Below are 12,656 nucleotides of genomic sequence, written 5' to 3' on the forward strand. Positions count from 1 at the left end.
AGCAAATTACTCCTATTAGAAGATAATCAGCTTGTTTTTCTCTCTCTGATCCTCTCTCTCTCTCTCTCTCTCTCTCTGTTTAGATATGGTGATAGACAGCATGGTAGCGTCTGGTCAGCTGGATGACTCTTTGAGGCAGAAGGTGAGAGAAGCGGTGCTGAAGCGTCATCACCATCAGAACGAGAGAAAGCTGAGTAACCGGTTCCCTCTGGCCGTGCGCTCGCTGGCTGATATAGGCAAGAAACACTCGGACCCTCTCTTACTGGAGCGCAGTGGTGAGAACCCTCTCCGCACCCCTGTCCCTGCCCCCACCCCCAGAACTACAGACAAATCAGCCCAAGCTGTTCAGACGCTACAGGAGTAATGTGCTTAGGTGGCAGAGTTTGGTTAAAGGGCCATTTACGAATCAAAAATGGTTGTGCCTCCTCACAGGTTCACAAGTGTGATGTCAGAGCCATGCACACATTCACATCGCACTGCCCATTCAGCCTACGACCTATGGAGGGCTAACCAATCAAAAGGGAGAGTGTATCTAGGGCAAAAAGAGAAGTTGAACGTGGTTATGAACATTTTATGAACGTTAATGCATTAAAAATGTGTCAAATATGGTCCCTTTAACCAAATGTAAATATTTGGCTGTGTAGATAATGTGTAGATAACTCCAAAATGGTGGTGACTGTCCCCCCCCCCCCCCTGTTTCTAAAAGGTTCAGTTTCTATTTTCAAATCACTCATTGCATTCTGTTCTCCCAGTCCATTAATTAATTTGATATAATTTTCCAGTTTTTAAAGAGAGTTTAAGGACAGCGACTGGGATTCTCATTGGAGTCTCATGAGCTGAACTGTGGTTATTCACTGTACCACTCTGGCCTTCAAAAGTGAGTAGAGTGTGAGCCAGTGTCCAAGCTTCCACTAGTCGATGCTGGTGTCCCCTGTGGGTGCGGATAGAGCTGCTCTGTACTGATGCTTTCTCTGCTCTTTGCCTGCACTAAAAGACCTTGGAGTGGATTGGTGGAGTGATTTTCTCGGGGACTGACTTGATCCTCAGTTTGTTCATTCTCTGTCTACGTTGCATGGTTCGAGTGCAGTTCAGATTAGCAGAACTCTCAGCTAGTGTGTGCTTCATATGATTATGATTGTTCCTGTCTGTCTTTGCATGGTGTATATTATTTGTCTTAAAATGACCATAAGTGATGGGGCAGTTAGGAGCATTATGACGGTTATTATAACAATCTTTTCACCTGCGATTCCTTTCTCACTTCTCTGAAGATGCACTGTGTCGTCAGCATGTCTGCAACTGCTCCTGAGGAACATTGTTTATCTGGAAACTCAACTGTTTTTTTGGCTCTTTCTTGCATGGCATAATTTCAATACCCAGGAGAGCCAGGTCTGGTCTTTTTTCCTTCTTCTCTCTGGCCTTCCTTACCCTCCTCAGTTTCCCACAAACAGTAAACATCTCTAGACCTCTACCAGTCCGCTGCATGACTGTTCATCTTTTAGGGCTTCCCAGTGTTGACATATTCATGCTCTGACCACAGACATGTTTTGTTATGGCTGCTGTTGCGAGGTTTAACAGATTTTACAGAACTTTGGCAGACACAATATTGTTGAATATTTACACTCCTAAAAAATCCACTGGGATTGTTTTGTCAATTTAATTAATGTAATTACTTCAATTAATTTCCCTAAATGGTTTAAACTGTTCGTTATTGTATGCCACAGTTTCTCATTACACGGAATGGTATTTTTGTTGGTGTTTGTCCAACTGAGCACCAGTAGCTAAGAAAGATGTCTTTTAAGGACAGAGCATGGATAGTGTGGTCGATTCTCCATTCCCTGATCTGTTCCTTTTTCCCCCTTCCCCTCATTCTCTTCCTCCCTCCCTCCCTCTCTCTCTCTCCTTTCCTCATTAGGTGAAGGCCTGTCCGCCTCTCGTAATTCCCTATTCAAACTGGGCGGCTCCATTACAAACCTGTCCCAGAGGCGTGAGTCCCGCGTCTCCATGCTCCTGAACCACCTCCTTCCTGGCACCAACCATGGCCCCTCCCCCAGCCCCTCCCCCCAGAGCACCCCTCCATCCTCTCGACGCTCCGGCTCTGCCCACAGACCCCAGACGCACCTGGACATCCCCGCGGTCGTGGTGTCGCCCCCGGTGGAGGACGAGGAGACGGAGGCCATCTCAGCAGAGGAAGACGCGCTGGACTTCATAGCTTGTGAAGGCAAATATCTGTGTAGCCTCGCCAGTGTGAGTGATGGCCAGAACAGGGGCACGGCGGCACCCGCCAGCATGCTCCCCTCACCCTTTCATCTCAGTCCATATGGTCACCTCTGCCTTTCAGCCATTTGACTGAGAACTATTTTCATTGGATCACTTTGCACCTTGGTTTTATCCATACATTCGTTGCTCTATCCGCTCACTTCTGACATCCAGCCACACATTCATCCACCTGTTGGTTTTTCAGGCTCCTTGGTTCATCTTCTTGGCCTTGTGCCTTGTTACATGCTCAGTGTGTGTGCTCTGCATGCTCTCCATCTCCATTTCTAATTTATCCATCTGCTTATTGATCCCTTCTTTCAACGGTAAGACCTGCATTTAAGTTCATGCTTCGTTTTATTCACCCATTCATGCCTCCACCTATTTATTTCTCAGTCTTATTGGATGTTCTCTTTGGGTGGGTTGCGTTCGCAGTGTGTATGACCTGCATGTTAAATATCCATCCATGTCCTATATATATTTATATATATATATGACCTGCACAAAACCTGTCCGCAAGCATTCTGTTTCTTATTTAGCCATCCATCCATCCATCCATCCATCCATCCATCCATCCATCCATCCATCCATCCATCCATCCATCCATCCATCTCTTCCACTATGCTTTTGTATTTCCATCCCATACTTTTCTCCATTTATCCATGATTTGCAAATCCCTCCTTGACTATGCCATTACCTTGTCATTATTATGTGTGTGTGTGTGTGTGTGTGTGTGTGTGTGTGTGTGAGGCAATCCTCAGGCCTGTAATTCTCAAGCCTTGCCATTTTTACTTGTAGATGCAGTACATTTTCTCATGTCATTATGCAATTGTAAAACCCCAGTAAATTTCCCACCATTATATTTTTTTGTCCTATGTGGCCTTTTTCTATTTCCAGTGAGTGCCTGGGATCCCAGGAGAGCGTTTATGGCAGAGCTACATTTGCATATATTTATTTAACAGAGAGTGCTACTCGCCTCAATGTGTGAGCTTCACAGTGCTTTGCTTTATAGCCTTCTTTATTTCTAGGTGTGAAAGTGTGTCATATCTCTAATATAGAATCATAACAGGACAGGACACGTGTTTAACAGTAATGTTAAGTAATTTAACAGTTCCTTCACTGTAATTCTGAAATGTTACTTTTGGTCCATGCACTTTCACGACGTTTATACGGCAGCAATGAGATACTGCCCACAGTCATTTTCTTTTGGCAGCCAGAATAGAGAAGGGCGATATTGAGTTATCAGTCAGCAGATCCTCTGCGCTCCACACAGGAACTATAAATGTTTCAACATCTGTTGGGCTGTTTATTGTCGGCAGTATAAACAGAAGGGCAGTGGCATTTGTCACTGTGACCTTACAGCATGTCAGAAGACAGACCGGTTTGAATTAACTTAGCCCTCTCATTGTCTCTGCTCCCTATTCCCCAATGGGATGTGACCCATAGTGACTCGGTGGCCCGTCCCGAAACAGAACACCCACGTAAACCAAGTAATGCTCGCTCGTGCTGTCATTCTGTTTGTGTTTGTGAGGACGTTGGATGATCCTCCTCTGTCCGCTGCCCTGAGTGAACATCTCACAGATGAACAGACCAGTAGCAACTGTGAAAAGCAAACATTGCAATTAAAGAAACTTCACGTACCCTTTGCGAGACCTTGAGTGAGTGTCTTTTACCGAGTGATTGACACAGAACATTCCTGGACATGAACACCAATGTCCAAATCATTACACTGCCAGCCCCCTAGTACAAAGACTGAGTCCACTTGTAAACAGAGCAGGTAATGTTCCAGTCCATTCCTGCCATGTGCTTCACAGGCGCCACCTCAGACCTAAACCATGTGGAACATTTCCTGTAGCGAGAACACGTCCGACACGGAAAGTCGCTGGCTCTACATGCTACATCAGTGAAAGGGCAACTCCAGAAATTGTCTGGACCTGATTCTACAGACATTTTCTGGAATTAATACGTGGAAAAGGCTTTGCTGACTTAACTGTCCTTAACTAATATTAGTCCCAGCATTAAAAGCACCACTAATAAAGTGGTTTATAAAGTTCATTAGTGTTTCAGATGAAGAGGAATTCACAAAGCACACGTATGGGATGAGTAAACATACAGAATGGACTCAACAGATGCATGCGACAGATGGAAGAACGCTTTGAGTGATTTATCTGCTACTGTCATCATATCTTCATCAGTATAACACTGATTTTACTATCACATCCTGATAGACCCAGTCCATCAATACAGCAACATTTTTCTTATGGTATGTGTGTGGTAATATGTAAAGGCATATGCCATTTTCCTGAAAGCTCCTACAAAAGCCCACACTACACCTCTGACCTTTGAACTCATGATGATTTCAGGCATTACAATGTGACTCTTAGCAGTGCTTGGATATTATAACATTAATGCAGTATGTGTGTGTGTGTGTGTGTGTGTGTGTGTATGCATGCAGAAGTCATTCTTTCAGTGGATACAAATAGAGGGGGTTTATTGCAATAGCAGTGGCTTTCCAATATTCACAGGAGGGAACGCCACTGGTTTTGCAGTAAATACCCCCTGTTATTGCACTGTTTAAAGCAACACTAGGTAAAATTACCCTCCTCCAGAAGTGACATAGTGCAATTTCTGCAGTGCTGAGCCTGGATTAGCTCTGTTCTTCCTATTACAGCTCAGTGGGCCATCACCATGATTTTGAAGCTGTCATTTTAAGGTAAAAATACCACCAAGAGTTGCTTTAAATGTAAAATGACTACTTTGATACAATCAAGTTAACATTTATTATTATTATTATTATTATTATTATTATTATTATTATTATTCCGTTTATTGTTGTTATTATTAGTAAAATCAGAAGGAACATGCCTCAGACACTGCCGGCAGGTGCTATGAAACGTTAAATTACCATCCTGCACATAATGCAAGGATTTGAATTCTCCATAAACACATGCTTGCCAAAATGGTGGCTGTCCACCAACACACGGCTAATCTTGTTTAAATTACGATGTTCAGTTTCACTTCCAGACAAGTCAGGTTTTCTTGTGGCAGTGGAAGGAGTGCGCGTGTCCGTCGTGGGTGTGTTTTGTTGCACTCTGAATGTCTTGTATTTTTAGCCGAGGAACTCAGACAGCCTCTTTGTCTCTGGCCTGGTGCTTTCTAACTCTGTACGCGTTAATTAGTGTCAGCTGGAGTAGAGTAGGTCCGGGACACGCTCTTTTGGCTCAGGCAGCTCTTAAATCTCTAAATTTGTAATTAATCTCATGGAGTTCGGTGAGTGTTCCGGATGGGGAAATGTACGTGTCTGTTTGTGTGTGTGGCGGTCTGCTCTGTGTACGCATGTGCGTGTTTTGTTAATGCGCATTCCTGTCCTAATCTCTGAATAAAGGCGTGTTGTTATCTGTGGCATGCATTCTGCCCTGTTTAATTCTGCTCTGATCCCACACTGCTAAAGACTATCTGAGGAATGCCAACCTGGGAAGGTGCCTACGGATATCGCCACACATTTAATACATCTACATCTCGCATAGTCATGTGACATCAGCCAGGACGGAGCATGGCTGTGTGTACTGCAAGGCTAGTAACTGGTTCTGTCTCCAGTGGCTGTAGTAACGGCCTTTCCTCTTGCAGGAAGCCTGTACAGTGTACGCTGGAACACTTCTGTGAGGACTTAATGTAATGAGGTAATGATTAAAGATTAGTTCTGGATCAGACACAACACTCCAACTTAACCCCAGAGGAATTGAATGATGCTGCAGAATTATAGAGGAAAAAGTTACTGGGGTGTTTATATTCCATTCCATTATATTATAAGGAGTGCCTACAGAAAAATGTGGATATACAGTGACTGTGTACCTGTGTGAGAAATACAGGATAATGGCCCTATATCACAACATCTCTGCTTGCTAATATGTTAACTCAAAGCTAAGGCACTGTTTACAAAGCTGACACGCCAGCCACAATACAGTGATAATCTGATACGCTACACAATGATTCATTATATTCTTAAAAAGAGAGTCGTGAGAGTGTTTCTGAAGGGTATCACAGGCCATGTGTAAAGCGTTCATCATCAGTTAGTCATTTCCTCGCGAAGGGCAGAATTTGCTCTTTTTTATGACAAACCACGTCTTCATTTAGCTTTCATCCTAGAAAAGATGAAGCTGATCTCAGATCAGCGAGATATGACCATAAGCTTCTGCTCGTACTCATCTGTTCTGATGCCACACTTGGTGTTATTTAGAATAAATACCACAAAGCGTACTTCTCTCAGTAACAAGTAGATGTCTCTCTCTCTCTCTCTCTCTCTCTATGTCTCTCTCTCTATGTCTCTGCCTCATTCTCTCTCAGGTCCGTTAGTGTCTGCTTCTTCTCTCTCCGGGTCTCTGGAGGCAGGCCGGCCAAATGAAAACAGATCATCTAAATCTAACAGCAAAGACAGCAGCACTCTAGACCTCAGCAAGGTAATGCACATACACCCACATGCCAAAGTTCCACATCCCTCCCTCGCCTTTTAATTTCCAATCAAAGGGGTTAATAAAAGTCGTTCGGGTTTGAAATATGTAGTTTATAAAGTCTCCCTTGCATTCTTCTTCAGACAAATCTGGCTTAATTTCTTTTAAAATGTATAGTATCTGTTATAGTCCTTCAGGAAAACTAACATTTCAACACTCTTCATATTATATTAGGATTTACCTGCATTTATACAGTAATCCAATATGTCCTGAGTGAAAAGTATTTTTACATATATATTTTTTATATTTTTATTTTTAAGAGTCGACAATATACTAAAAATTTAGTATAATGAATGGGCTCATCTCTGATTGAATATTAATATAATCATTCATTGTCTGCAAGCACTTATCCGGTTCAGGGTCGCGGTGGGTCCAGAGCCTACCTGGAATCATTGGGCGCAAGGCGGGAACACACCCTGGAGTCCTCACACATTGACTCACACACTCACACCTACAGACACCTTTGAGTCGCCAATCCACCTACCAACGTGTGTTTTTGGACTGTGGGAGGAAACCGGAGCACCCGGAGGAAACCCACGCAGACACAGAGAGAACACACGACACTCCTCACAGACAGTCACCCGGAGGAAACCCACGCAGACACAGGGAGAACACACCACACTCCTCACAGACAGTCACCCGGAGGAAACCCACGCAGACACAGGGAGAACACACCACACTCCTCACAGACAGTCACCCGGAGGAAACCCACGCAGACACCGGGAGAACACACCACACTCCTCACAGACCCCCCACCCTTACTATAATCAAATTAATACAAATATAACATATTTGTAAATATAAATATAAAAATGCAGCATTGGCTTTTTATAGCCCAAGTCCTTATGCTCTCTCTCTCGATCTCTCACATATACACACACAAACACACTCACAACATTCCTCTTTCTAACTCTTCCACCCGTCCCTCTCTAAGGTGGATATGAACTTCATGAAGAAGATTCCTCCTGGAGCAGAGGCCTCTAATGTGCTGGTGGGCGAGGTGGACTTTCTGGATCGACCAATCATAGCATTCGTCCGCCTTTCACCTGCTGTTCTCCTCACAGGGCTAACAGAGGTGCCTGTCCCCACCAGGTAACACATACAAACACACACACACACACACACTCAATTCTTAGAAGTAATGATCATTGTAAACAATTCTTGGTATGCTTATGGCTCGTAATAAGCTTTTACTCTTTAAATCACACGTTATATTCAGTTACACATCTTAAGACAAGTTAAAGTGCTAGGCAACCTTTTTAAAGTAATATACACCCGCCCAAACTACTGCAGGTGGATTGTGATCAGAAATAACATCACACCAAGTGGCATTTAGAAAACAGTGGCCAATGTAAGAAAAACAGTGGTTTGGAAAAACACGTGCCATTTTGTTTCTATGGCTTTGTTTATGAATGCTGAATATGTACAAATTATTTTATTTCTTACATGTCACTGGTAGGTCCTTTTGTCTTTCACCACTCAGAATTTCCTCTCTCTATTTGTGTGTGTTTCAGGTTCTTGTTTCTGCTGCTGGGGCCATACGGAAAAGGTCCTCAGTACCATGAGATTGGCCGCTCCATGGCCACACTGATGACAGATGAGGTGGGAGAGATTTTCTAATGAGCCTTAACTCAGTTACACACAGTTTATTACACAGACTTCATTAAGCAGTGTGGGGTCTTGTCATCCACTTCACTGTCACTGAAATTGAATCAGTGTTCTTTTTAATAACTGTAATAAACCAGCAGCCGCTAAAAATAAAATCTCCAGCAAAACACAGAAACCTGCAGAAACACTACCTCGTTTGAACCTGGAGCAACAGGCCGAAACCATGGGGGAGTGAGGTTTAGGATTAAGGCTACAACTCAGATTAAGTGTTTAGTGTCAGTGTTTGTACTGTAGCTCAGAATAGGTATCAGGATTAGGAGGACGGTTCTATTATTGTAAGACAGACATTCACTGCATTCTCAGTTGCCTTACACTTCTTCATTGACCCACTTCTGTGGGTTATTTCTTAAATAAACTGTTTCCAGTAAAGATATTTCATTCCTAATAACATTCTGGATTAGGGTCAGCTTTAGCTTGATAGCTAATGTGGTTTGTCTCTGCTCTGTCAGTGTTGTACAGTGACTTGTCTCGGTCTTCTCAGATCTTCCATGATGTGGCATATAAAGCCCGGGACCGAGCAGATCTCCTTTCTGGCATCGATGAGTTTTTGGACCAGGTCACTGTTCTTCCTCCTGGAGAGTGGGACCCCACCATCCGTATTGAGCCCCCCAAAAACGTCCCATCTCAGGTCAGAGGCCGTTTCTCAGCTCCAGTGCTAGTCCCTCTTCTTCTTTGTTCCACTTGTCCATACTTTATTTATTTTTATCTGCTCCAGGGCTGTAGTAACTTTAATAAAACTGAAAATATTCACTAAGGTTTTACCCGTTGAAATGATTAATACTTTTACCAGTTACTGAGCTTTTAACACACTTTAATACACTGATTTTTCTCAGTCCAATGGGAAACAAATGGTTACTTATTCAGCTAAATCATGGCAAATCACCAGTAGCATGCACAGTAACTTACACGTACGTCACACATTATCATTCATTCATTCATTCATTATCTGTAAGCGCTTATCCAGTTCAGGGTCGCGGTCGGTCCAGAGCCTACCTGGAATCATTGGGCGCAAGGCAGGAATACACCCTGGAGGGGGCACCAGTCCTTCACAGGGCAACACACACACTCACACCTACGGACACTTTTGAGTCACCAATCCACCTAGCAACGAGGAAACCGGAGCACCCGGAGGAAACCCACACAGACACAGGGAGAACACACCAACTACTCACAGACAGTCATCCGGAGGAAACCCACACAGACACAGGGAGAACACACCAACTCCTCACAGACAGTCACCCGGAGCGGGACTCGAACCCACAACTTCCAGGTCCCTGGAGCTGTGTGACTGCGACACTACCTGCTGCACCACCGTGCCGCCCACACGTTATCACGGATCTGAAAACAGTCTCTGTCACACTCACTGGCAAGAGTTGACAAAACAGTTTCCTCTGTTCTCCTGCATCATTTATAACTGGCTCATTGGAACAGATCTAACAGTATGTTCAGTGCAGCCATATGACCTTTTTTCCCCTAAGATCCTGGTGGTTTTAATGGTATTCCATATATATTACACACCACTACTAAATACTGCTAGGTGTTCCTGTGTGCACTTTGTGTGTAGCAGGACATTGCTCTCATTGAACCTGTGTTTAAAGCTTAGGTGCATACTTTGATTTACTAGTGAATAGTGACTTATTAAATACCTTAACGTCTTTATGTATTAATGTATTTAAAGGCTTAATCTTCTTAGAATTAGTATCACTTTATTGGGCACTGTGCTTGCACACAGAGGAAGTTGTTCTCTGCATTTAACACAATCCGTGCAGTGAACTACACATTTGCACACACATTAGTGACCACTAGTGAGCACACATGCCTGGAGCGGTGGGCAGTTGGGGGTTAGGTGCCTTGTTCAAGGGCACTTCAGTCATGTCCTGCTGGCTCTGGGGATCGAACTGGCAACCTTCCGGTTACAATCCCAGTTCCCTAACCACCAGTATCTATAAAGACACTGGATAATGGCATCTGATGTAAAATAAGGAAAATATATTCATTTTTTCATTGTCGGTAAGCACTTATCCAGTTCAGGGTCATGACTGGTCCGGAGCCTACCTGGACTTACTGGGCACAAGGCAGGAACACTCCCTGGAGGGTGTGCCAGTCCTTCACAGGGCAACACACACTCACACATTCACCTTTTGAGTCGCCAGTCCACCTACCAACGTGTGTTTTTTGACTGTGGGAGGAAACCGGAGCACCCGGAGGAAACCCACGCAGACACAGGGAGAACACACCACACTTCTCACAGACAGTCACCCGGAGGAAACCCACGCAGACACAGGGAGAACACACCACACTCCTCACAGACAGTCACCCGGAGGAGACTCACGCAGACACAGGGAGAACACACCACACTTCTCACAGACAGTCACCCGGAGCGGGACTAGAACCCACAACCTCCAGGTCTGGAGCTGTGTGACTGCGACACTACCTGCTGCACCACCGTGCCGCCCTGAAAATAAATTTCTTATATTTTCACTATTGTACTTTCTTCTATGGAGGATTATGTGGGTGCATTTCTCATGTGCTCCCCGGTCTTTGTGTATAGATGAAGAGGAAGAGGCCGTCACAAATCAATGGCATGGCTACTCCTTCAGAACCACCACAGGAAGAGGTAGAGCACGCTGGGCCAGAGCTTCAGAGAACCGGCAGGTGAGGACACTCTCACACTGGTACTGCAGCAGCCATTTTTTTCTTTTTTTCTCATTATCCATGTGTGACATAGAGGGCTTTAAAAACATGAGTAGCACTGCTGTGTCTGATCCACTGATACTAGCACAACACACACTAACACATCGCCACAACCACGTCAGTATCACTGCAGCGCTGAGAATGATCCACCACCAAATCATACCTGCTCTGTGGAGGTCTTGACCATTGAAGAACAGGGTGTAAGGGAGCAGACAAAGTATGCAGAGCAACAGTAGAACTGCAGAGTGCTCCTGTATGGTCAGTGGAGCTGAGAGAATATAATAATACAGTGAATATAAAAAAACAAGGGGCTAGTCATAACGTTATAGCTGGCCAGTCTGTGTAAGTAGCACCATGTGATGGGGAGACACCCAACAAGAGCATTTGGCTCCTGGGTTTGTGGGGTATGAAAGACGCAGTGAGGTGTGTTCACACTTTTGACAGGAACTCTTCATGTGGTTTTTAGATCACATGGCACTGGGAGGTGAGAACAGCTCTGACAGCAGCAGTGGGTCCTGCATGTGCTCCAATTGATCATTTCTGCGTAAAAAGCTTTATATAAGACATTACATAACCGGAGGAGTGTGGTAAATGAAGTAAATGAATAGGCAGAGCTGTCCTTTCATCTGCCCATACAGTTAAATATGCACGCTCCCTGGAGTCAGCCGCTTCTGATAAGCCCTTTCATTCCAATTCGTCTTGCTCTGCTTCAGAGGAACACACAGGGTTTACCCTCGCTCCATACGGGCCTGCTGAAGTGAGATAGCGATGACACACACACATACACCTACCTACAGATGTGGTCCTCCATTATTTACTGCAGTGGGTTCATACTCTTGAAAACGCTTCTTAGCTATGAACCCCTCTGTACTCTGAGGCAGAGGAAGAGGAAGACTCTCTTTTCCTTCAGTAACTGCTCCCATCTATAAGCCCTGTGCGTGTCTGTGTGAAGCAGAGGTTCCCAGACTGAAATATGAATCAAAGGCAGAGGAATAAACATGCACTAACTCTACTGACTCTCCAGTCTTCCACCACTGATAAAAAGCTGTGGAGCCTTCGGAGCACTGACCTGTCCTGGTCGTCCTTTACTGTCCTCTCAAGTGTGACACTGGCTTTATTACAATATCAACATTTGTTGAACTGTTTGAAACTGACAAAAGCCAAAGCTAAAAAAGTGTTAGCAGGAAGCTGCAGCAGATACAGCAATAAATCATAGTCACAGGCTCTTAGATGAAATGTGGTGAATGCAACTGGACTCTGTGTTCGATTAAAGGGCACATATTCTATTTTAAAAATATGTTTTTTTTTTCCAGCAGTGCACTTACATTTGTATATTGGGCTGTGCCATTATTGTATCATTTGTGATAATTTTGTTAAAAATATACTTTATTTTAATGATTAGAAAAGTCAAGATAATGGTGGTATTTGGACTTGTTTACGTAGTGATGTCACACATAAAATGGCGTACGTTTGTTACGCCATGTTATTTAAGCACAGCAATAGGTAGGGGGTATTTCGTTCCAAAAAGGGGTG

At 44.1% G+C, this 12,656-nt stretch overlaps 1 protein-coding gene across 1 annotated transcript in view; it reads left to right on the forward strand.

The window, feature by feature from the left end:
• Positions 1 to 12,656, forward strand: part of LOC136694706 (sodium bicarbonate cotransporter 3-like) — a 50,920-nt gene that overhangs the window by 23,441 nt on the left and 14,823 nt on the right. Inside the window, exons 6-12 of the mRNA XM_066668476.1 lie at positions 84 to 275; positions 1,913 to 2,218; positions 6,598 to 6,710; positions 7,696 to 7,853; positions 8,276 to 8,363; positions 8,911 to 9,057; positions 10,981 to 11,084. Coding sequence (XP_066524573.1) covers positions 84 to 275; positions 1,913 to 2,218; positions 6,598 to 6,710; positions 7,696 to 7,853; positions 8,276 to 8,363; positions 8,911 to 9,057; positions 10,981 to 11,084 — 1,108 coding nt within the window. The remainder of the gene's footprint in view (positions 1 to 83; positions 276 to 1,912; positions 2,219 to 6,597; positions 6,711 to 7,695; positions 7,854 to 8,275; positions 8,364 to 8,910; positions 9,058 to 10,980; positions 11,085 to 12,656) is intronic.

The sequence above is a fragment of the Hoplias malabaricus genome, chromosome 4 (genome assembly GCF_029633855.1).
Source record: "Hoplias malabaricus isolate fHopMal1 chromosome 4, fHopMal1.hap1, whole genome shotgun sequence".
Classification (NCBI taxonomy): Eukaryota; Metazoa; Chordata; class Actinopteri; order Characiformes; family Erythrinidae; genus Hoplias; species Hoplias malabaricus.